Source organism: Cebus imitator, unplaced genomic scaffold (genome assembly GCF_001604975.1).
Source record: "Cebus imitator isolate Cc_AM_T3 unplaced genomic scaffold, Cebus_imitator-1.0 Scaffold20, whole genome shotgun sequence".
NCBI classification, from domain to species: Eukaryota; Metazoa; Chordata; class Mammalia; order Primates; family Cebidae; genus Cebus; species Cebus imitator.
The window spans coordinates 3,600,298-3,621,524 of NW_016107335.1; the positions used below are offsets into that span (position 1 = coordinate 3,600,298).

General features: G+C 52.8%; 1 protein-coding gene across 2 annotated transcripts in view; it reads left to right on the forward strand.

Moving 5' to 3' along the window:
• CNPY1 (canopy FGF signaling regulator 1) overlaps positions 1–21,227 on the forward strand; it is a 42,014-nt gene that overhangs the window by 1,682 nt on the left and 19,105 nt on the right. The window contains exon 1 of one of the 2 annotated variants that reach the window (XM_037735389.1): positions 10,508–10,613. The exons of the other annotated variant lie outside the window; for it this stretch is intronic. Coding sequence (XP_037591317.1) covers positions 10,584–10,613 — 30 coding nt within the window. The 5' untranslated portion in view covers positions 10,508–10,583. Of the gene's footprint in view, positions 1–10,507; positions 10,614–21,227 lie in introns of those variants that run through there. 2 annotated transcript variants of the gene reach the window in all.

The following is a 21,227-nucleotide window of genomic DNA, read 5'->3' on the forward strand; positions in this document are numbered from 1 at the left end:
GCATCTTGGCCGGGCGCGGTGGCTCACGCCTGTAATCCCAGCACTTTAGGAGGCCGAGGCGGGTGGATCACGAGGTCAAGAGATCGAGACCATCCTGGTCAACATGGTGAAACCCCGTCTCTACTAAAAATACAAAAAATCAGCTGGGCATGATGGCGCGTGCCTGTAATCCCAGCTACTCCGGAGGCTGAGGCAGGAGAATTGCCTGAACCCAGGAGGCGGAGGTTGCAGTGAGCTGAGATCGCGCCATTGCACTCCAGCCTGGGTAACAAGAGTGAAACTCCGTCTCAAAAAAAAAAAAAAAAAAAAAAAAAAAAAAAAGAATAGCATCTCTGCATTGTTGATGAGAGCAGCGGAGTTAGGCCGAGGGGCCGCAGCTCCCGCCGCAGATAGAGGGCCGTGGGGGGATTGGGATGGTACCAACGGTGCCTGTGCCTTCCACCCTTCTTGAATTCACACTGCATCCTTGAGTGATACGACCCAGGAGTCCGTGTTTGGGAGTCCTGAACCTTTCCAGTGTGTCTAATCCCAGACGGATTTAATTGTGCCTGGAGGAAACGGGCCACACCCTCCCCTGCTTTCTGGCATCTTGGAGGGCGTTCCACTTCGAAGTGATCGAGTCAAAATAACTTCCGATTTTGCCAGGAACACTCAGTCTGCAAAGCGATTTGAAAGCAGCTGGACTGCTACACTCACCAGGGTGCTGCCCAGGGCAATCTCGGAGTCAGGGCTACAGGAGCTGGTGCTGATCTCAGGTGATCGTTGCTCAGCCCGAAGCAGCCCAGGCCAGCATCACACGGAGACTTCTCTCTGCAAAGCTCGGTGCGCTCTGCAGGCATGCGGGTGGGCCCCTCGTGTTTCCTGGAGAACTCGTCTTGAAAGCCCTTGTGCTGGGGAGTGGCATGGCCTGGTGGTGGGGGTGTCGCTCAGCAGTTCCTGCCTCTGGCTAACACACAGCAGCGCGACCCCATCATGGGCCACCACTCCCCTGCTTTAAAGAGCTCCAACGTCTTCCCCGGAAGGCTTCTAGAAGGCCTCTCATCCTTCCCACTAAGAAAACTCTTCCTTGCCGTGATTCACGTTCCAGTGGCATCGTTTCCTTCCACCAGGCAGCTACTTGGCCAAACTCGAAAGCAGGGCAGTGTGAAGTCGGGGCTGTCCACTCTCCCCTCGCCCGGCTTGGACTTGGATGGGGGCCAGGCTGGCGTTACTGCGGGAGCCGAGCTCTTCCTTCCGCCCGGCAGCTCACAGGGTGTGTGCTCAGCTTGGCCTTCCGCAGAGAACAAAAGAAGGTACTCAGCTGCCAGATGAGAAGCGGGGTTCGGCTCCCGCAGTCCTGCCTGGAAAAGCTGGAAACCAGAGGTGTTCCCGCCCGGCCCGGCTGGCCGCAGGGCGGCAGGACAGCCTGCCCAAGTTTTCCAGCTTTCTGGACCTCCGTCAGGATGGAATGAAACACAGGCCGTGTCCTCAGAGCTGAGGGCTCCGATGCCACAGGTCCCTGGAGAGGCTGTTCCTCTCTGGGGAGGCGGGTTCCCCCAAGGGGCGGCAGGGGAAGACGCAACGTGGGTGAGTGTCCCCTCGACACTGTGGACATGTGTGTGCAAAGCGACCTGCTCCCACGGGGCTGTCCTCTCCGTCTAGACTCGGGCTGGGCCGGGTCTGCAGAGGCAGTGTGGACAGAGGAGATGTGTGAACCAGCTTCTCTTGGGCCAGGCCGCCCTTGCTTAGAGGAAGAGTCCAAGGAGGCCCCCAGAGAGCGGTCAGTGAGAGAGCTGTGGCCACGGGCAGTCACCTGCCCTCATGGGCTCAGTCCCGGCGCAAACGTGGGGCCTGGACAGACACAGACCCAGCCAGGTGCCCGAGAGGGCCTGCCTGCCCTCCCAGCGGCGGGCGGGGCTCGGGGTCTGGCTGCACGGCAGGAACCGGGAATGTGTGGGGACCCCACTTTTTTTCCTACTATGCATACTTTGCCATTAGCAGCACTGCGGCTCTTGCAGAAATCCCCCAGCCCCAGGGCCGTGCGGTGGCTCTTCCCACGCGAGGCCCAGCAGTGAGGCACTAGCATGGGTCAGGAAGCCCGGGTGAGCCCTGAGTGGCAAGCGGAGGTCCCCATGAAAAGCGCCCCGTTCTGATCTTCCTCCCTTGGCTCCCTACGCCCGTCCATGAGCAAGGGGTGCCCTGACCATGGTGTGGGGGTGACTCCAGACCCTAGGCCCGGGGAGCAGCTGGCAGGACCAAGCAGAACTTGCTGTCCCTCTAGCTCCCCTGACTGCCTTGCCCAGCTCCGCCTTCCCTGCCTGACAGCACTCAGCCTGGCTGGGAGGGAACCAGTTCTCAGGCTCCAGGGCAGGGGGCATGAGTACTCCTCAGTGAGCGTCCCACTGCACGTGTTCAGTACCAGCTTCTAGGATTTTTCCGGTGAATTCTGCTCCTCCCACCCTGCCTGCACCACGGCAGCTGGCTTGCAAACACTGCAGTCATTGGCTGCCTTCCTGTAGGACTTCCCCTCCACTCCAGCATTTCCAGAACCTTCCAGATAAACAGCCCTGGGAGAATCCCAACAAAGAGAGTACTAAAAGGCCCCTTTATGCAAAGCATCACCTCTGCAGGGCTGCCGCGGTTTCGGAGGCTTTGCGTGATGGTTGTAGAGGCCCGTGTGAGGCTGGATTCCCTTCCTGGGAAGGACCCCAGAGTGTGTGGCACCATCCAGGCTCTACTCCTGGCCAGCCAGGCAGCAAGACCCTGGAAGGACACCCCAGCTTCCCTTGAGTCGGATAGGACAAGACCCACTGGACAGTTTCCCACACTCAGCAGACTGCCGGGGCTCTGGGGGGCTCAAGGCCAGGCTCGTTGGCCTCCCTCCCCCGCTTCTGAGGCTGACCCACCAAGCAGGCTAGAAGGGAGGAAGGCGTGGGTCATGGAGTGGGGGGAATTATTAGAAAATAAGGCTCATGATTCTAACGGACATCATTCTCAAGCTAGCTCAGAATGTTCAATATTACCAACTTTACGGGACAGCCTGTAAAAGGGAGAGGACAGAAGGGGCAGCTATTTGGTAATACAGGATGGGCACAGGCCTCAATCCCGGGGACTGACCGCCTTGCTCCGCTGGAAACATTCTCCCTGGCCAAGGTTGTTAGTGCTGCTCTCCTTGAGAAATGAGATTCATGTGCCTCGTCTTGCTGGATGCTTGGGACATGCAGGGAGCTCGGCTCCCTCCAGAGGTCTGTGTCTTCAGAACAGCGGGAACTGGAGGCTCCATGGGGGAGCGCTCACAAAAGTCAGAGCTCAGAGAGCTGCCTCCTCAGGCCCCGGGCTGTTGGTGACAGGGGGGAGGCCACCCCGGCTGCCACAGTAGAGGTTGCCACAGTAGGTGGGACGTCTTCACTTCATAGCTCCCCTGCACTGGCACAAAGCCTTGTCTGTTGAGCAAAATGCAGTCGGCATCTCAGCATTGAGGTGATTTCCCTATTATTTCTTTACTTTTCAAGTGAATTGGGTTAATGGCAGTTTTCCTAAAACAGAGCAACACAGCACAGCACAATTTGGAGTCAATTCCTTCATGTTTGCTTACCCCCCACCCCGTGCGGTCACGAAACGCCGACCTCCCCGATTGAGGCTACGCACGCACTGGTGTCTCGGGGGTTACCCAGGGCCAGCGAGCTGGACTCCAAGTGTTCACATTTGCCTTTACATTTTGAACCTCTAAACTCCAGTCACTGGATACAGGATTGCCAGAGCCAGGTGTGTGTCACCCATAGGACTCAGGAAACGTGTGTCCACCTTGGGAACTGTAAACCATGAAGCAGCGCTCAGGGGCGTCGCCTGCCTCCGCTGAGAGTGAGAACAGGCCATGCTCTCTGCAACACTCAGAAAGTTCAGAAGAAAGCACCATCAGCAATAGTGAGGATGAGGCCAATGTCATGTTTGCACCAACACCTCATGCCTCTTCAGGTTTTAAAAAGCAACTCTGGAGGTAAATAGGGCTGCCGTAATTAGCTTCATTTCAGAAATCCAGATGAGCTCCAGAAAGCTTTAGTGACTCGCTTAATTTTGATAAATTAGTATTAATTTAATTTGCTGATAAGCTAATTTAGACAAATTCCAATGCTATTTGCTAGCACTAGGGTGAGGAGAACGAGACCCCAGAGTGTGGTGCTTTGGCAAAGTGGAGCACTTGACTGAAAGGACGCTGGAAGCCCTCCGAAGCTTTCTCAGAATCCTGAACTTTCTAACCTGGTTCTTCCTCCAGCCCCAAGTGCAGAGAGACTCTCCCTAGAATTTCCTTATCCGACTTAAGAAACTTCTTTCCAAAAGAAATACAATTGTCTTAAGATCTCTTCCCGAGGAATCTGATCAAATAACCAGGAAAGATGTAACCACCGGAGGAGAGAAAAGCCCAAAGTTCACTGCTCCTCCAGAAAGACGTTCCGTCTGTTCTTGCGAGAGCAGCGGGAAGTGATTATCTGGGAGGCTTCATCACATCAGAAGAACATCTCTGTTCACGGTGCAGTTCTGCCCCTCACCTTCCCGTGACTTGCTGGTCCTATTCAGTTTCCTAAGAGAATCATTGCCAGGACAATGTCTGCCTCCTGGGTGCATTCGTTTCTCCTAAGAATCACTTACTATCCCTCTCAAATGGCCCACGGCCCCTCACTTCCCTCTCCTCTATGAAAAGGGTATTTAAGGCTCAACCATTTTGCCCTTGTTGGAGCCTCATATTTCATATGGCTCCCATGCTAACACGAATTAATGTTTGTCTACCTTTTTTTTCCTATTAATCTGTCTGTTTTTCAGTCATTTCAGCAAACCTTCACAGGGAGCACAAGGGAAGCTTTTCCTCTGCCCCCGCACTATTGGCAGAGCTACCCCATCCTGTTACATACTGTGAAACAACAGGACACTATAACATCCTGGAACTGTGCAGTGCACAACCTGCACAACTGTACATGGACATAGTGAGAGGGGTGGGCTATTCTAACAGGCCAGCCAGGAGGGCAGGGGGATTCAGTCCATCAGCAGTTTTCCTACTGACTAGTGGGCCGTGAAATCTGTGCAGTGGCATACAACCAGAATGTGGAAATCGATATTAAATATCAGAGTACATCTTATAGAGAAGGAAAGTATGTTTTGTGACACTTGATGTAATGGGTTTCGGTGGAAGAAGTGGGTCATGTCCAAAACATTGAAAGCCACTGTAGCAGATGGCTGTCCCCAGCATGAGACAGTAGCCTCAAGATATTTCATTTGGGAAGATTATTAATACCCAAACAATGCGGCAACAGTTCCTGACTCCTTCTGCAGAAAGGAAATCAGAGCATCTCCTCTGAATCTTGATATTATAGCAGTGATAGCTTTGGTTTAGCAGCCTTCGCTTTCTCCCACCACAGCTGGGCTGGGTGGGGTGGGGAGAGGGACAAGGAAAGGGCCCAGCGCCTGGCTCCTGGTGCCTGGTGGCAACAGCCTTGGGACTCAGATTCCTGATGATGTGCCCTGGCGCTGCTCTCCTGTGGCTCAGCACTCAGGGTCTACCTGTGGTGTGGACGCAGGGGGACAGGAGATTATGCTGTGACCCCGAGGCCTCAGCAGCAGCCAATGTGAACACCACGTCTCAGAGAGTGGAGGGCGAGTTGCGTGGGGTGAACAGGAAGTGAAAGTCATCCCACTTGCATGGGATCTCTTTCTGAACAAGGAGGAAATTTGTCCAGGGTCCCCCACCCCCAGTCCCCTCCCCAACTCCCCCTCGTGTCTCATGGGTCCAGAGGGCCTCCAAGGCCTGTGGCTAGACCAACTGCCAGGCAAGTGGGGGCGCTGTGGACGTCCCTCAGATCAATCCAGACCCAAGGTCAGGGTCTTACGGGGGCACAGCCTGTCCTGGGCACATGATGAGGGGCAGGGTCTGGGGCTAGCAGGAAGGGGGCGGGAGGGCTCTTTGGTGGGCAGTCCTCAGATCTGCCACAGTTCAGGGTCACATGCAGGGGAATGTGGGGAGCCTGGGAGACAGTGAGACCAGCCTGCCGGGTCCCCAGTGTCTGAAAATAAGGTTGGTGGCAACAGTCCTTAGTGCTTACTTGCATTTTCCTGCAAGCACAAGATAAAGGGACGGTGTGCCGATGGGCTGTGGGGCTGACGGCTACACTTAGCAACCAGGCGTTGCAGGGGCCACTCGAAATTGTTTTGCAGGGTTCTTGGCCCGTGGACGCCACCTTAATACGTAAATTACTTCGACGACAATTGAGAAAGATGATGGCACAAGAAAATGATGTTCACAGGAACCTGTAAATTGCCATGTGAAAAATCAGAAAAGTATTTTCCAGTTAGTAAGTGCAAAAAAGAGGTTATTGACCTGCACATACAGATGCCCTCTATGTGTCTGTATCTGTTCACGGCAGGAGGGACCCTAGGGACATATATGGCAGTAGCCGCAGTTCTTGTCCCTGGGTATTACTGCTGAGTTTCCTTCTTTCTTTTTTTGTTTATCTTTTAAAGTTTTTTTTTTCTATAGTAAGCATGTTACTTGCAAAATTTTAAAACATAAAGTTTTAAAGTTGTTTTTTTTTTTAGAAATCCAAAGAATTCCATGATATTGCAGAAATTCCAATTCCAAAAAGTAGCACTATTCTTAATAAGATGGAAAGCTACACACAGACGTGTGATTTCGCTTCCACACAGGCCGGGCACAGTGGCTCATGCCTATAGTCCCAGCACTTTGGGAGGCCTGGGGGGTGGATCACCTGAGGTCAGGAGTTTGAGACCATCCTGGTCAACATGGTGAAACCCCAGCTCTACTAAAAATATTAAAAATTAGCCTGGCATGATGGCATATGTCTGTAGCCCCAGCTACTCAGGAGGAGGCTGAGGCAGGAGAATCACTGGAACCCAGGAGGCGGGAGTTGCAGTGAGCCAAGATGGCACCATTGCATTCCAGCCTGGGCAACAAGAACAAAACTCCGTCCAAAAAAAATCTACAGAAAGCTGTGATGTGGCTGGCCCTTGCTTGATCTGTCCAGCTTCATCCCTGGTGGTGTCACTGGCCCTGCAGCCATCCCAGGAACCAATGCAATCCTCTATTTTTGCTCCATACATGCGTCCTTTGGTGCTTTGTGAGTCCTCAGAAGGAGAGGCTGGAGGGGAGGTAGCTTTCCCTTTTCTCTGTGGTAATACTCTCTCTTCTTTCCATAAATCTTGTTGACCAAGGACCTGCTCTTCTGAGACACGTGGGTCTCATCTCTCAGCCATCTGGAGGACAGGAGAAGATGTCAGCACACTGAGTAATAAACGGCCCTGGCTCCTTCACTTACACTCCTCACGTTCCGTTCCTCTCAAGAGCAAGAAGCACGAACGGATGGATGCTCTGGTCCTTGCATCCATAGGACTCGGGGTTGTAGATATTTTTAATTTGTTTGGTGGCTTTTATTGTGTACCATCTTCTATTTTATTTTATTTTTTTATTTTATTTTAAAAGAGAAACGCCCTTACTCATTATTATTTAAATTGCTGGCATGATTCTTTACTGACTGTGTTTGTCGGGGTAGTTTAAGTACCATCACGCCGCATGGTGTCAGTGTGGATACACCACCAAAGTTGAGAGTTGACGTCTTGCTCATGTCATAGTCTAGTGTGGGTTGGTAGGGAGGGGGCTCTGCTCCACTTGGTCATTCAGGGACCCAGGCTCTTCTGTCTTGCGGCTCCTCCTTCTCCGAGCCCCAGAGTCCCCTTCGTCCTGCAGGTGGATGGGGAGAGAGAGCAGGAAGGATTCTGTGGGAAATGTTTACAGGCAGACCTCACAGTGAGGGGCCTTGCTTCTACATGTGTTCCATGGCTGGGACTCCCTCACATGACCTCACCTAGTTGGAAGAGGGTCTGGAGACAGTCGAGCTGTGTGTCCAAGGGGAGGACAAAGTGGAATGTGGTGACCATATAGCAGGTCACTGGTCACTGGAGAGAAGCCTGGTAGCATGGGACAAAGAAAGGCACCTCATCATGGCTCTGGATGCATTTGGTGACCTGAGAAGTTTTGTCAAACCTGTGACTGTAGGTCTCAAGCACAGAGCAGCCCACAGGCTTGCTAACCTCCCAGCACTGCAGAAATAACCAGCCCCACCCAGAACCTATCTGCTGCCGTGGGTGGTCAGTCACCCACAGCCTCCCCTTCCATGGGGACTTCACTCCAGGTAACCACAGGCCATGCTGCAGATACCTGTTTTACCATTGCATGCCATGTATTTACAGCATCCCAGTTCAAATGGCACATGGATCCCCACTGCCTCTGACCCTGCAGGGTGAGGACAGCCCAGCCCAGATCCTCATCCGGGAGGGTTTACTGCCTACAGCCAAACCTTGCACCTGCCAGCCTCCACCTGCAAATCTCAGAAACACCTGAGCTCTTTTAAATAGAAAGGAATTTACCTGCCTCTTCACACCACGATTACCCTCCCCATACCTGATTCCTACAAGAAGGTGTTGTAGACTGCTCCAGAAAACCCTGATGACTGCAGCCTGTGCTTACCAGGGAACAGCAGCATCAGAGAGAAGTCAGGCTCTTCTTCCCGCTGCCTTCCAAGCCACAGATGAATGCATCCAACCACACCACGCCAACCCCACAGAGCCCTCCAGTGGCAACTGAGTCTGGGGAGTGTAGGGCTTTGCTTTCCAGCCTCTGCAGCTGGTGGAAGGTAGGATGGGCACTGAGTGTCGCCTCCCTATTTGAAGGCTTCTAGGATGAAATCAGTCTCCGTCTCTAGGCAGGGAAGGGCGCAGGGATGCTGGGGAGGCAGCTGTTGGACCTGCCTCGCGGTGTGTCCTCTGCTCAGTCCCGGCTTCCTTCATGCCCTTCGGTAAAGCTTTCTTGTCTTAGTCCTGTGGATTCTGTACATTTCTTGAGTTTATCCTTTTGCCTTGTGTCTGGTTGGTTGCCATGTGCCTGAGTGTGTGGACCTGTAGGCTCTTGGCTTCTCCCATCTCTGGATCATGATTCATCTGCAATTGAAATGCTCCCTTCCTCCTCTCCCAGGTGTTCAGACCTTAGCAGAAAGAAGGTTTTCCCCTGAAGTTTCTGCTGTTGGTCTAGCACAGCTCAGCTGCCCGGAGCAGGGCACACGGGAACAGCTGGCATTAATAGTCCATGATAATGGGAGTCTGGCACTAATGCTGGGTCCATCCCCACAAGTGCTTGCATGCTGGCTGGGCACATAGGCAGGAGCCCCACAAATGCTGGATTTGGTGTTAGGGATCGGGGATGCGGGGCTGTTTTGCCACCTGTTTGTTTTTAAGAGCAGCATTCTCAAAAAAGGCTGCTTCTCAAAAAAGGCGGCTGGACGTGCCCTTTGCAGGGTGCTGCACATCCAGCTGCCTCTTCTGCTACAGACAGCCCTGCTCTCACATCAGCCAGTCACCCACGGCTGGGCTGTCTCAACCTCCCTTTCCCAGGCTGAGGTCCTGTGCCCACAGAGCCAGAGGACCGCCAACCTCCTCAGGCACATCCTCCCAGGACGATAGGTGATGGCCCTCAGCATCCCTTGCCCCCAGACACTGGGCTGAGGCCGGGCTCTGACTCCCCAGCCGGGTCTTTCCTGACTGGGAGCCGCCCAGCACCCACTCCCTCAGTGCCAGAAAGACCTGTTGGTCGTGGCCTGACTGTGGCCTTCACCAGAGGCTGGAGTCCCGTCATGTTCCAGTCTCCACTCCACGCCAGCCCCTTGCTGCTTTGGCGGCGGGGTTGTGGTGCAGGACCCAACTCTGTGAATTGCCCGGACCTGCCACTAGGGCTGCCTCGATCAGTGCATTTGGCCGCCTCTCTCATGCTGTGAGTGGAGCAGGCTGAGGCTGCGGCCCTGCAGCCCATCCACCTTCCTGATCAGCCCCACATGCTAAGGCCTGACGTCATCAGAAAGGCCACAGTGGAAACCCAACCCTGGGGGAACAGGAGCAAGTGTTTGCATCGAGTGTGTGTGTGTCTGTGTGCACACATGCAAGTGCACATGTGTGTCTGTGTCTGTGCATGCGTGCATGTGTGTGTGCATGTGTGTATGTGTGTGCACGTATGTGTGCATGGATGTCTCTGTGCATGTGTTTGTGTCTTTGAGCTCAACGCCACCTATCTCAGAGCGAAGACAGGGAAGGCGCAGAGCCGCTGTGTGGGTTGGGAGCCTATCTGGGCGCCAGAGGAGGCCCCTGAGGCCATCAGGAGACTGTGCCTAGGTCTGGGGAAAGGGAAGGCGCGTTGCTCCTGCTTACCTGTTTTGGAGCCCTTAACCCGCTGGCCTGGGCAGTGCACATACAGGGTGGGCATCTTCAGTGTCCTGGGGGACGCAGTGCTCTTCCCAGTGGGGCCAGCAGGGGGACCTTTCCCCCTGGGCTTCCAGTCCTCTGCTGCCACCTCAACAAGGGGTTAACACCCCCTCCCCCCTCCCAAACCTCAGGGATTAAAAATTCATGCAGTCCCCAGGGGATGTGCGGAGGAGGCGGGGATGTGGGGGACATGAAATTAAAAGGGAAAGAGATTACTTTTAATCCTCTTGGTGGGTGCTGAAACAATGCTGAGGGAGCAAAGCCGCTGAAAGTTTGTCCCATTAGATCCGGGCATGAAGGACCGACTCTGCCACCAGGAGCAGGTAATTACAAACTGCACATTTTCCTCCTCTCAACAAGAAATTCGCCTTGATCCCGTAGATATTGCTTCTCCGGTCAAAGGTGCTCAGATTTTCATAATGCGCGGCGCTGTGGACGAGTGGAATTCACGTTTGATATCCACTTTTCCCCTCGGGGGTTTCACGCCCGCCCAGGAGAGAGCAAAGCGGTTGACCCCTCGGGGGCTGCGGGACTTCCCACGCACTGGGCGGCAGAGCTGGCCCCACTCTGTGCGGGCCGGAGCGTCCACGTGGCTGCACACACACCTGGCTTGGGAGTATACTCAGAGAAAAACGTTAACTTTGCTCGGAGGGCCTTCGTCAATGAGGCACAGGCTGTTTTGTTTCCCTCGTTGACAAATAGGCATGTTCTGAGCCAGAATATCTGAGCAGTCTCCCTTGTTTGCCAGGTGAAAATGCCAGACTCTGAATGAGGGGTGCCTGGCTCTTTCCTCCCTCCAGCCGCCCCTGCCCGGTTTTGAGGGTGATGCCGCAGGGCCGCGCCATTTGGGAAACGCTGTTTCTGCGACTCCCTGGGTGGTGTGAGCCACACAGAGGTCGTCTGTCGGTCTATGGCTTATGCTTAGTTACTTAACTGCAATAGGAGATTCTCTAGTGATCTGCAGAGCTTGTGTCTGTTAGAACATTAGTGGATATCAGTTTGGGATTCTTTGGGTTAATAGCGGTAAAGGAGAAATAGGCACACTTTGTTTTCTGGCTGTAGACTCAGACAGGTGGTATTTGAGGGCATGAATTTTCCTGATTGATGAGATGAACTTCACCTGTGATGCTTCCCAGCCACTCCGAACAAGCGTAGCCAGGAGAAGGTGGCACACAGGTGTGTGTTGCCAGAGTGAACTCCGTGAGCGAGGCAGGTTTTGCATTTTAATCATATGGGATAATGTTGTAGAGGTGTCATGGGATTTTAAAATTCAAATTCTTTTTAGTTGCATGTGATTGAAATAATAATTGTCAGCAGCATGTTTTCAGAGGAGGTGGTGGGAACCTTAAAATAAAGCAGTGGATCAGCCGGGGTCCTCGTTCTGAAGAGCTGGAGAGCACTGTCCAAAAAGAGCTGAGAAAGACAGGGACCTGCAGGGAGACAGAGCCTGCAGGAGCACACAGACCCGGCTCCCTGCTGTGAGCAGCACCCAGACACTGGCTTTGTCATCAGTCTGCTAGGAATCCAATCAAGCTGAATTTTCAGAACCAATTTTTTCCACTCTAAATTTTAGTATCATTTTAACTTGTGTAGACATTGATATCCACAATATCTTATGTCTTAGTATGAGCAGACATTGATGCGTATCTTGCTTTATTTGCTCAAGCTGTCAGTCTGGAACCCGGGTTGGTCTGGTTCTCACACTTTAACGCCATCCACGCAGGGAGTGACGACAGTGTGCGCAGCAAGGGCCAGCTCCTCTCTCTCGGGGCTTCCTGCTGTTGCTTCCAGGCTGACAGTGGCCAGAGGCTGGCCCCGGGCTTAGGTGCCTCTCGGGAACTGGTGAAGCAAAGCAAGCCGTTTCCTCACTTCTGAGGCACTGCCCTGGACCTCTGCCCAGGCTCTCTCTCAGGCTGGCACCCACGGGGCCTGACATTCTTGCTGGGATTCCCTGTGTGCTGCCTGGTGTGACTGTGTGAAGCTGAATGCAGAGAAGGCTCCCAGAGGGTCAACAGGGCGGCTCTGAGGAAACAGAAATACAAATAAGGAATTATCCCCTTGCTGAATGCTGGCCGGGTCTCCGTGGGTACGACCCCGTCTGACAGGGAAGTGCCGATATCCTAAGCCATGGAGAGAGGAAGAGAAGGACACGCTTGGAGCAGCCTGTAAGTCAGGGCCGGCCGGTGGAAGGCTGGCGGTGTCCAGCACCAGACTGCTGTCCAGACACCGTTGTAAAACTTCTAAATTGGTCATCGAAGGCTCTCGAACTTAAATCTCATGGCTAGTCCGATTACCCACATGTTATTTAGATTCTATTTCTTGAATTCCTGTTTTTAAAAACATCAACATTTAGCACAGAAGGCAATTAATTGTCAAGAATGTTGGCAAAGTATGAGCCCCACTTTTCCTTTGCCTGGGCCCAGAGTTTAAGGCTACAGTGAGCTATGATTGCACCACTGTACTCCAGCCTGGGTAACAGACTCTGTCGCAAAAAAAATAAAAGACCCTGCTGGTGTTGTGTTTTTATTACCATTTAAAACCTTTGCTGCCAGTTGTGGACCTGACTACGGTTAGAGCCAATGCGGAAAGAGACACAGCAGGACAGGAAGAGGTTAAGGTGCTTGTGGGATCATGCCCCGAATCCGGTGAAGCCATGCACTGGATTGAACGGGGACCCCTAAATTTGCATCCGCTCAGAAACTCGAAGTGTGGGCCAGGCAAGGTGGCTCACGCCTGTAATCCCAGCACTTTTGGAGGCCGACGCGGGTGGATCACTTGAAGTTACGGGTTTGAGACCAGCCTGGCCAACATGGTAAAACCCATCTCTACCAAAAATATAATAAAGTATCTGGGCGTGGTGGCAGGTGCCTGTAATCCCAACTACTCAGGAGGCTGAGTCAGGAGAATCGCTTGAACCAGGGAGGCAGAGGTTGCAGTGAGCTGAGATTTCACCACCGCACTCCAGTCTGAGCGACAGAGTGAGACTTCATCTCAAAAAAAGAAAAAAAGAAAAAGAAACTTGAAGGGTGACCTTATTTGGAAATAGAACCTTTGTAGATGTTATCAGTTAAGAAACGGTCATACTGGAGCAGGGTCAGGGGAGCAGGGCCTGATCCAGTGACCAGCATCCTCCAAAGAAGGTAAGATGGAGACATAAAGACACACCTGGGGGAGAATGCAAGGGCCCTGGGAGGCAGAGGTGCAGTGATGCACCCACAAGCCAAGGAATGCCAGGCGTTGCCAGCAGCCACCGGAACCACAAAGAAGGAAAGAAGGACCGTCCCTCGAGTCTGCAGAGGCAGCACGGCTCTGCTGGTGCCTCGGTCTGGGCCACGGGGCCTCCAGAGCTGTGAGAGTGTGAATGTTTTGTTGTTTTTAGGCTCCAGCTTGGGACACTTTGTTACAGCAGGTTAGGAAACAAACAGAGGCCAGAGGCGTCTGAAGCTGTGAGGCTCCAGAGACGGCGATGGCTGAAGGACCCAGCCACGTGCAAGGTTGCAGGCCCAGGGCCAAATCCAGCCCACATAATGTGGATCAAGATTTCATGTAGAACGTTGTACTTCTTTCTGGTTTCTCATGAAAGGCTGGGAAACAGCACTCTCAGCTTCTGGCTACACTCGCTGAGAGCTGACTGTCCAGTTCCGGGTCCTGGGGTCTTTGGAAGCTCCAGGTTCTGAAGCCCGAAATACTCATTGCTGGCACAAAGTTGTTTTCTCTTAGGTGGAGAAGCCTCCTCTATAGCCAGTTCTCTAATGAACAGGGAAGTGCAGGAAGGCCGGGACGGCCCGTGCTTCAGAGAAGATGGGAGTCTCTGATGCTTTGTGGCAGTAGGGACAATGTCCTGTTCCTCAGCTGGCGCTGGAGAGCCACAGCCTTGCTGTCCTGCCTGTGCGGGGCCGGGGTCAGGCTGACGTTTCTGAGTGCCACCCTCTCCCCACCCACCCTCTGCTGGACTTGAACTTCCTTCTCTCCGGTTGGAATGAAGAAGTGACCCCAGCTTGGCTTCCACATCGGCAGCAGCTAATCCCCCCACCGCATGGTTTAACCTGGGGCAGAGAAGGAAGAGTGACAATGACCAAGAGCTATGTGGCCCCAACCGCCCAAAACAGACAAGTGTGGGCTCCTGGGCCCGCCTGCCACAGTCCTACGTGGCCAAGAAGACCAATTTAAAGCAATGAAAGAAAGCGCTGGCGAGGATAAGGCGCCAGTGGAGAGATTTTAATTTTATATTAAAAGGGGTCTTATTCTCTTGCCCATTGCTGAAGTCAAGTCAAAGTTAATTAGGCTCTTTGGGCCCTTCTCCTGTCCTTTTTCCTGAACTTTCTGAAAACATCAGAGGGAAGGAGCCCTCTCCCACCACATGGAAACCGAGAGAAAGGGTGTTCTGGAGAGCTCTGCTGTCCCTTCTCTAAGAAAATGCAGGATTAATGGCCACTTCTTCTAATATTTTAGGGGGTTCCTGGGGCCCCCTAATAAGCTCATCTATTTAGCGAGGGAGCTCTCAAACTGCCTGAAGCTGTGGGGAAGGAGCCTGAACTCCCCCCGGGCCGCCAGGGCCACACCTCGGGAGCAGCTCCTAGAGACCCCTGCCCTGGCCCCACAGTGGCCGACACCCCTGCACGGCTGGGCCAGCTTTCCAGGCCCTGTGCAAATCACATATCGCATAATTGTATGTGGGTTTTCAAATATTTCTTTGTTAAAAATTTTAAGGCCGGCTGCCATGGCTGCCCCTGTAATCCTAGCACTTTGGGAGGCCAAGGTGGGAGGATCACTTGAACTCAGGATTTTGAGACCAGCCTGGGTAACACGGGGAGACCCTGTCTCTACAAAAAAAAAAAAAAAAAATAGCAGGGTGTGGTGGCATGTACCTGTGGTCCCAGTTACTCAGGAGGCTGAGGAGGGAGGATCACCTACGCCTGGGAGGACGAGGCTGCAGTGAACTGAGTGCTTGCACCACCACACCTCAGCCTGGGTGACAGAGCGAGACCTTGTCTCAAAAAAAAAAAATTAATTACCAAAGTAACACATGAAGATTTTAGCTAGAGATAAGAGAAAAGATACGTATCTACCTCCCCACCCCGCTCCACTCCCATCAAGGTCAGGAGCACCTCCCTCGCCAGCACTGTGCTTGCTCAGACACCAGGCAGCAGCGATGCATGTTTTTGGCTTCGACATCTTAGAATAATAGTGAAATCATGCTATGTATATCCCACTGAAGAACATGGAAACGATAAATAGCTTTAAATGTTTTCCGCATGCGATGGCCAGGCTCGTGTCCCCCAAAGTCATGATAAAGCCCTGCCTCCTCTGTGACTATACTGGAGACAGGGCCTTTATGGAGCTGACTAAGGTCCCCCGAGATCACCAGGCTGCAGCCCGGATCCAGTGGGACTGATGTTCTTACAGGACAGGAGGAGATGCCGGAGCACGCCCTGCCTCTGCAGATGCTTCCCGGGAGGCCACAGTGAGCTGAGAACAGAGCCCTCGCCAGCAACAGAATTGTCCAGCACCTTGATCTTGGACTTCCAGCCTCCAGAACTGTGAGAAAATGCATATGTGCTTTATTAAAAAAATGTTGGGGCCAGGCATGGTGGCTCATGCCTGTAATCTCAGCACTTTGGAAGGCCAAGGTAGGTGGATTCCTTGAGCTCAGAAGTTCAAGACCTGACTGGGCAACATGGCAAAACCCCATGTCTACATAAAGTACAGAAATGAGGCAGGCATGGTGGCTGCTGCCGCCTGTAGTCCCAGCCACTCGGGAGGCCGAGGTAGGGTGGCGTGAGCCCCAGGGGTGGAGGTTGCAGTGAGCTGGATGGCACCATTGCACTCCCGCCTGGGCGACAGAGTGAGATCATGTCACTTTTTTTTTTTTCTTTTTTTTAGAGATGGGGCTGGTTCTGTTGCCCAGGCTGGAGGGCAGTGGTGCTATCACAGCTCACTGTAGCCTCAAACTTCTGGGCTCAAGTGATCCTCCCACCCTCAGCCTCACAAAGCACTGGGACTACAGACATGAGCCACCAAGCCCGGCCAAGTTCTGCTGTTTAAGCCACCTCGTCTATGGTGTTTTGTGATGGCAGTCCCCACAGACCGAGGCACCAGGACTCCCACACACTGTCCAGGTCAACAGACAGAGATCTAACTCGTTTAGCAGCATAGCTGCCTACGACATGGACGTTCTCAGGTTAAGACCGTGCTGCACATGGACACACACGTTGTTTCTGGTGATTTGCCACCACGAGCAACGCTGCAGCAAGCCTGCATGGTGATGGGTCCTTAGGTATTGAAGATTCGATTTCTCCAGACAGATTCCTGAAAGGCCGGGGTGAAAAGGTATGAAGATTTTAACCAGAATCCAAGTCGCTGGACTTCTCCAAAGCCTGCAGCGTGTGTCTTCCCCCCAGCAGCGGATGGCAGAGGCTGCTTTCTTTCATGTTGCCAGCACTGGGTAATAGCATTCCTTTAGGTTTGGTAATCTAACAGAAAGATGGTATTTCACTGTTGTCTACATTCCCATTTCATTGACTGCTAATGCAGTTAAGTGTCTTTTCACCAGCGTGCTATTTGGATTTCTTATTTCGAGGTGCGTATTTGTAGCCTTTGCCCAGCATTCTACTGGGTGGTTTGTCTTTGACACCATTGTGAATATGGGGACAGTAGCTCGCGGGCCTCCTCCTGGCCGTGATCCATCTCGGTTGGCTCTCCCCACAGACGCCTCCCCGACCACGAAGGCATCGGTCACCCCGTCTTGTCTGAGAATGTCCCCTGCCAGCTCTTTGTTATACAAATCGCTTTCTGAGTTTTCTTCCATTGGTGCATGCTCCTTTCCCATCTACATTCGGATCAATATGGAGGGTGTTTTCTGGGTGAACATCACAGCGTGTACCAGAGGCATTTATCAAATAAGCTTCGCGACCCCCACACTGAGTTGGAATGACACTTTGTCACCTTTTTACAAAGATGAATTTGTGGAAAATTAAGATATCCGATATTCCCTCGCACCTTCTGAACATCAAAAGTATCTTACAGCATTTTTAGAACATTTGGTAACTTCTGCATGTTGTTCTAGTTATGTAGATTCTGTAACACGTTTCTACCCTTAATTGCATTTTTAATCTTGAACCCCCACTCCCTAGCACAACATTCTCAGTGTCCGGAAAATGAGAGAATAAATGGTTGATTATAGCTGTGTCATATTAATTCTATGAGGTGTTTGGGGGATTATTTCTGATATTTTGTGAAAAGCCTGGGAAAGTGATACAACGTCAAGAATGAAAGAGGCGTTAGGCGCCTGTTCACCTACTGGGTATTTAATTTGATGACGTTGTGTCTGGGATGTCAGGTTTTAGCTGATCAAGACTAGCATGATATATAAAAAGAGTCCACAAGATCAGAATTGGTGTTTCACAGGTAAGATACAATAGTGTGGCTTTGGGGTCTAGGAAGCCCTGTTTCTCCAGAGAGTAGCTTTACAATACAACAACCCTGTCGGGTGTGGGACTGAGATGGAGCTGTGGTCTGACTGGTACTGGCTGGGACAAAATCTGCAGGACAATATATGACATGAGCAGAAGCACGATGTTCTGATTAAGCAAATATTCTGTTGAAGAGGGGAAACACTGCATTTAGAATTTAGGGATAAAGAAGATGAAATGCTATACTATCTTCAGGGAGAAGAAATAAACAGGTGATTCGATATGCCTGAATAGCCAAAAATCTTCACCATCCAAGATTGCTAGGAGATAGAAAGAATATAGGAGCACAGCGCAGAGTTTGGGGTAATTCACCAGGTGCCAATGGCAGGTGTGTTCCATTTCATAAATACAAACATGGCGCCGCTGCACTGTGGGTGCTGAGGGCGCCGCTGCGCTGTGGGTGCTGAGGGCGCCACTGAGCTGTGGGTGCTGAGGGCTGTGCCAGCCACCACCTGACAGACCTCAGTCTTCCCTCAGGCCCCTGACAGCAGCAGTCCCCAACCTTTTTTGGCACCAGGGATTGGTTTCGCGGATGACAATTTTTCCAGTGACTGGCGGGGGAAGGGGATGCTTTGGGGATGATTCAAGTGTATTATAGTTATTGTGCATTTTATTTCTCTGACTACATTGTAACATATAAAGAAATAATTATAATACTCGCCATCAGGCAGAATCCGTGGGAGCCCTGAGCTTGTTTTTCTGCAACTGGATGGTCCCATCTGGGGGTGACGGGAGACAGTGACAGATCATCAGGCATTAGATTCTCACAAGGAGCACACAACCCAGATCCCTCGCACACGCCGTTCACAGTGGTGTTCGTGCTCCTGTGAGAATTGCACTGCTGAGCTGACAGGAGGTGGCGCTCAGGCGGTGACGTGAGCAGTGGGGAGAGCTGGGAATACAGATGAAGCTTCGCTCCTGGCCTGGTGTTCACCTCCTGCTGTACAGCCTGGCTCCTAACAGGCCATGGACCGATATTGGTCCAAGGCCCAGGGGTTGGGGACCCCTACCTTAGAGGAAAGTTCTCCCTTTGTTATTTGTATTTTGGAGGGAAAATGAATCTACCCTCTTGCAGGTGTGGCTTTTGAAGTGCCTCAGTTTCCCCCCCACCTCTAGCCTTGAGGTGGAAGCGAGGGCCATTGGACTCTATTATTCGTTCTTCACTTCTGAAATCAGACTTCTATTAGCGCCTCAGGCGTCCATGACTGAGTGCTATAAACCAGGTGGCTTACGCAGAAACGATTCCCTCCCAGGTCAAAGGCCAGCAGTCCCAGGCCATGGTGTTGGCAGGCCCGTTTGTTTCTTGGGGGCTCAGAGGGAAAATCTAATCCATGACTCTTTCTAGCGTCTGGTGGCAGCAGCCCTTGGTGTTCCTGGGACTGGAGACGTGTCACCCCCGCCTCTGCCTCTGCAGTCCCACGGCCTTCCTCCCCCATATGGTCTGGAGGTCTTCTTGTAAGGAACCAGTCATGTGGGATTAGAAGCCATCCTATCCTAATATGACCTCACCTAACTGAGTGTATCTGCAAAGACGCTGTTTCTGAAGGTCACATTCACAGGTACTGGGGTTAGGACTTGAGCATCTCCTTGGGGGACAGAGCCCAACCCACTGAGGCTTTATAACTGGGGGACCCCATGGACCTCCCCACTCTCCAAGTCCATGAGGCTGAGGGGGCTTCGTCCCCGCCCACCTTCGTGGGGTGTTCTTGGGTGGCGGGGGTGTTGGGGGCACTGACCCAGACCACGTGTTGCTCCAGTCCCTCTGTGGTCTCTTCGTTTTCGGTCATTGCTGAGCAGCTGTAGGGGGAGCATCAGCTCTCAGGGGCTGGAGCTTCCCACCCTCCCGCACAGCCCTGGGGGCCGGCAGTGTGCCCTTCCCTCCAGATGATAATGAAGATGTTACGGAGACAAACCCTAACATCGACCTTTGCAGCCCCCCGTGAAACACCACCACTCCCTGCCCCTGCCACGCCGACCCCCATCTGGGTGCATGGCTGACTGTCATTTATCCTTTGTCTCTGATCTTTGAGTCGGTTTCCGGTACATGAGACTGTTCTCATCCAGGCGGGTTCAGACCATTTGGCAAGAATAATTTCACAAGCCTGGTATTAGATGCTGCACAAAAGTCTAAATACATAATGCATCTAGCCTCGGATTTTGTAATTCTGTCACACTCAAAACAAGCTGTCAAAACTGTCTGGCATGACTTATCCTTAATAAATCCCTAGTCCTGTTAATTGCTCCTTATTCCACTGAATAAGAATTGTTTGAATCCACAAATCGGGTAAAGAATGGAGGATAATGGGATGTGTTTAGAGGATTGCAGTGTTTTTCCCCCAGGACAAAAGGAGCCAGAAGACACGGTGGGCACCGTGCGGCTCCCATAGAAGGAGGCTGGATTTAACGCGCTTCAGCTTTGGGTCTGGCTGCTTTCAAATGGTTCTTTCCACAGAACGTTTGGCAGGAAAGTGATGCACTGGTTGTCTTGGAAAAACAGAGGGGAGGCTGAGTTCCGTGACACTGATTGTTCTAGAACCCATGTGGGGGCACCTGCCTGGTGCTGTACGTGACCGGTGTGCTGTAAGGAGCAACCCAGGGAGTGTGTATGGTGGTGTAGACGGGCACAGTGGCTCTTATGAGGACTGCGGAGGTATCCCACCACCTCCATGAAGATGGGGTGCTCACCCCCTCTGGCCCTAACACTCAGAGTAAGGCTTTGGCTTCGGATAGATTGGGTTTATCTTCTGGCTTCAGCGTCTACACTGGTTTTGTGACCTTGAGCAAGAGACTTACCCTTTCGAAGACTGTGTTTCCTTCCCTGTGAAGTGGGGTGGGCCGCCAACCTCAGGGTAGGAACTGGAGCAGGGATGGAAGGCCCCAGCAGGGACACCTGACATGGCTACCACCCCCCACCTCAGGCCCAGAGGAAACCAGGTCAACAGGCGTGTACAGCGTGTGCACCACGTGGTGGTGTGGGCAGAGGCATGGCCTGGCATATCAGTCACACCCTGGGCCCCTCTCCCCCGCTTTGAAGTGTGTCTCGGGGCCTCGGTTTCCTGGCCTACAACATGCAGTGGCAATACCCACCCTGCCAGGCTGTCACAGAGGACTGCACCTCTCTATGTGCAAAGCCCCATCCATGGCTCCTGGCCCAGAAGGCGTCCTCACTCAACGCGAGCAGGTAGGAGATGCAGCGCCCGGGTCAGCGCAGCCTGACTCTCTACTTGCTGCCGCAGCTGTGTGTGTGGACGCATGTGGGCACGTGTGTGGATGTGTGTGTTCAACACATCTAGAGGAACCTCGGCTGTGCCCAGGAGGAGGAAAGAGCTGTTGGCCTCCAGAGAAAGGAAGCCGATTTGGCAGGGGCACGAGCAGTTGGAGACCTGCCCCTGTGGAGGTGTGATGATGTCAGCCGCAGGCAGGGCGCACGCTGCCAACCGCATGTGCAAGGCCCCCGACGTGAGG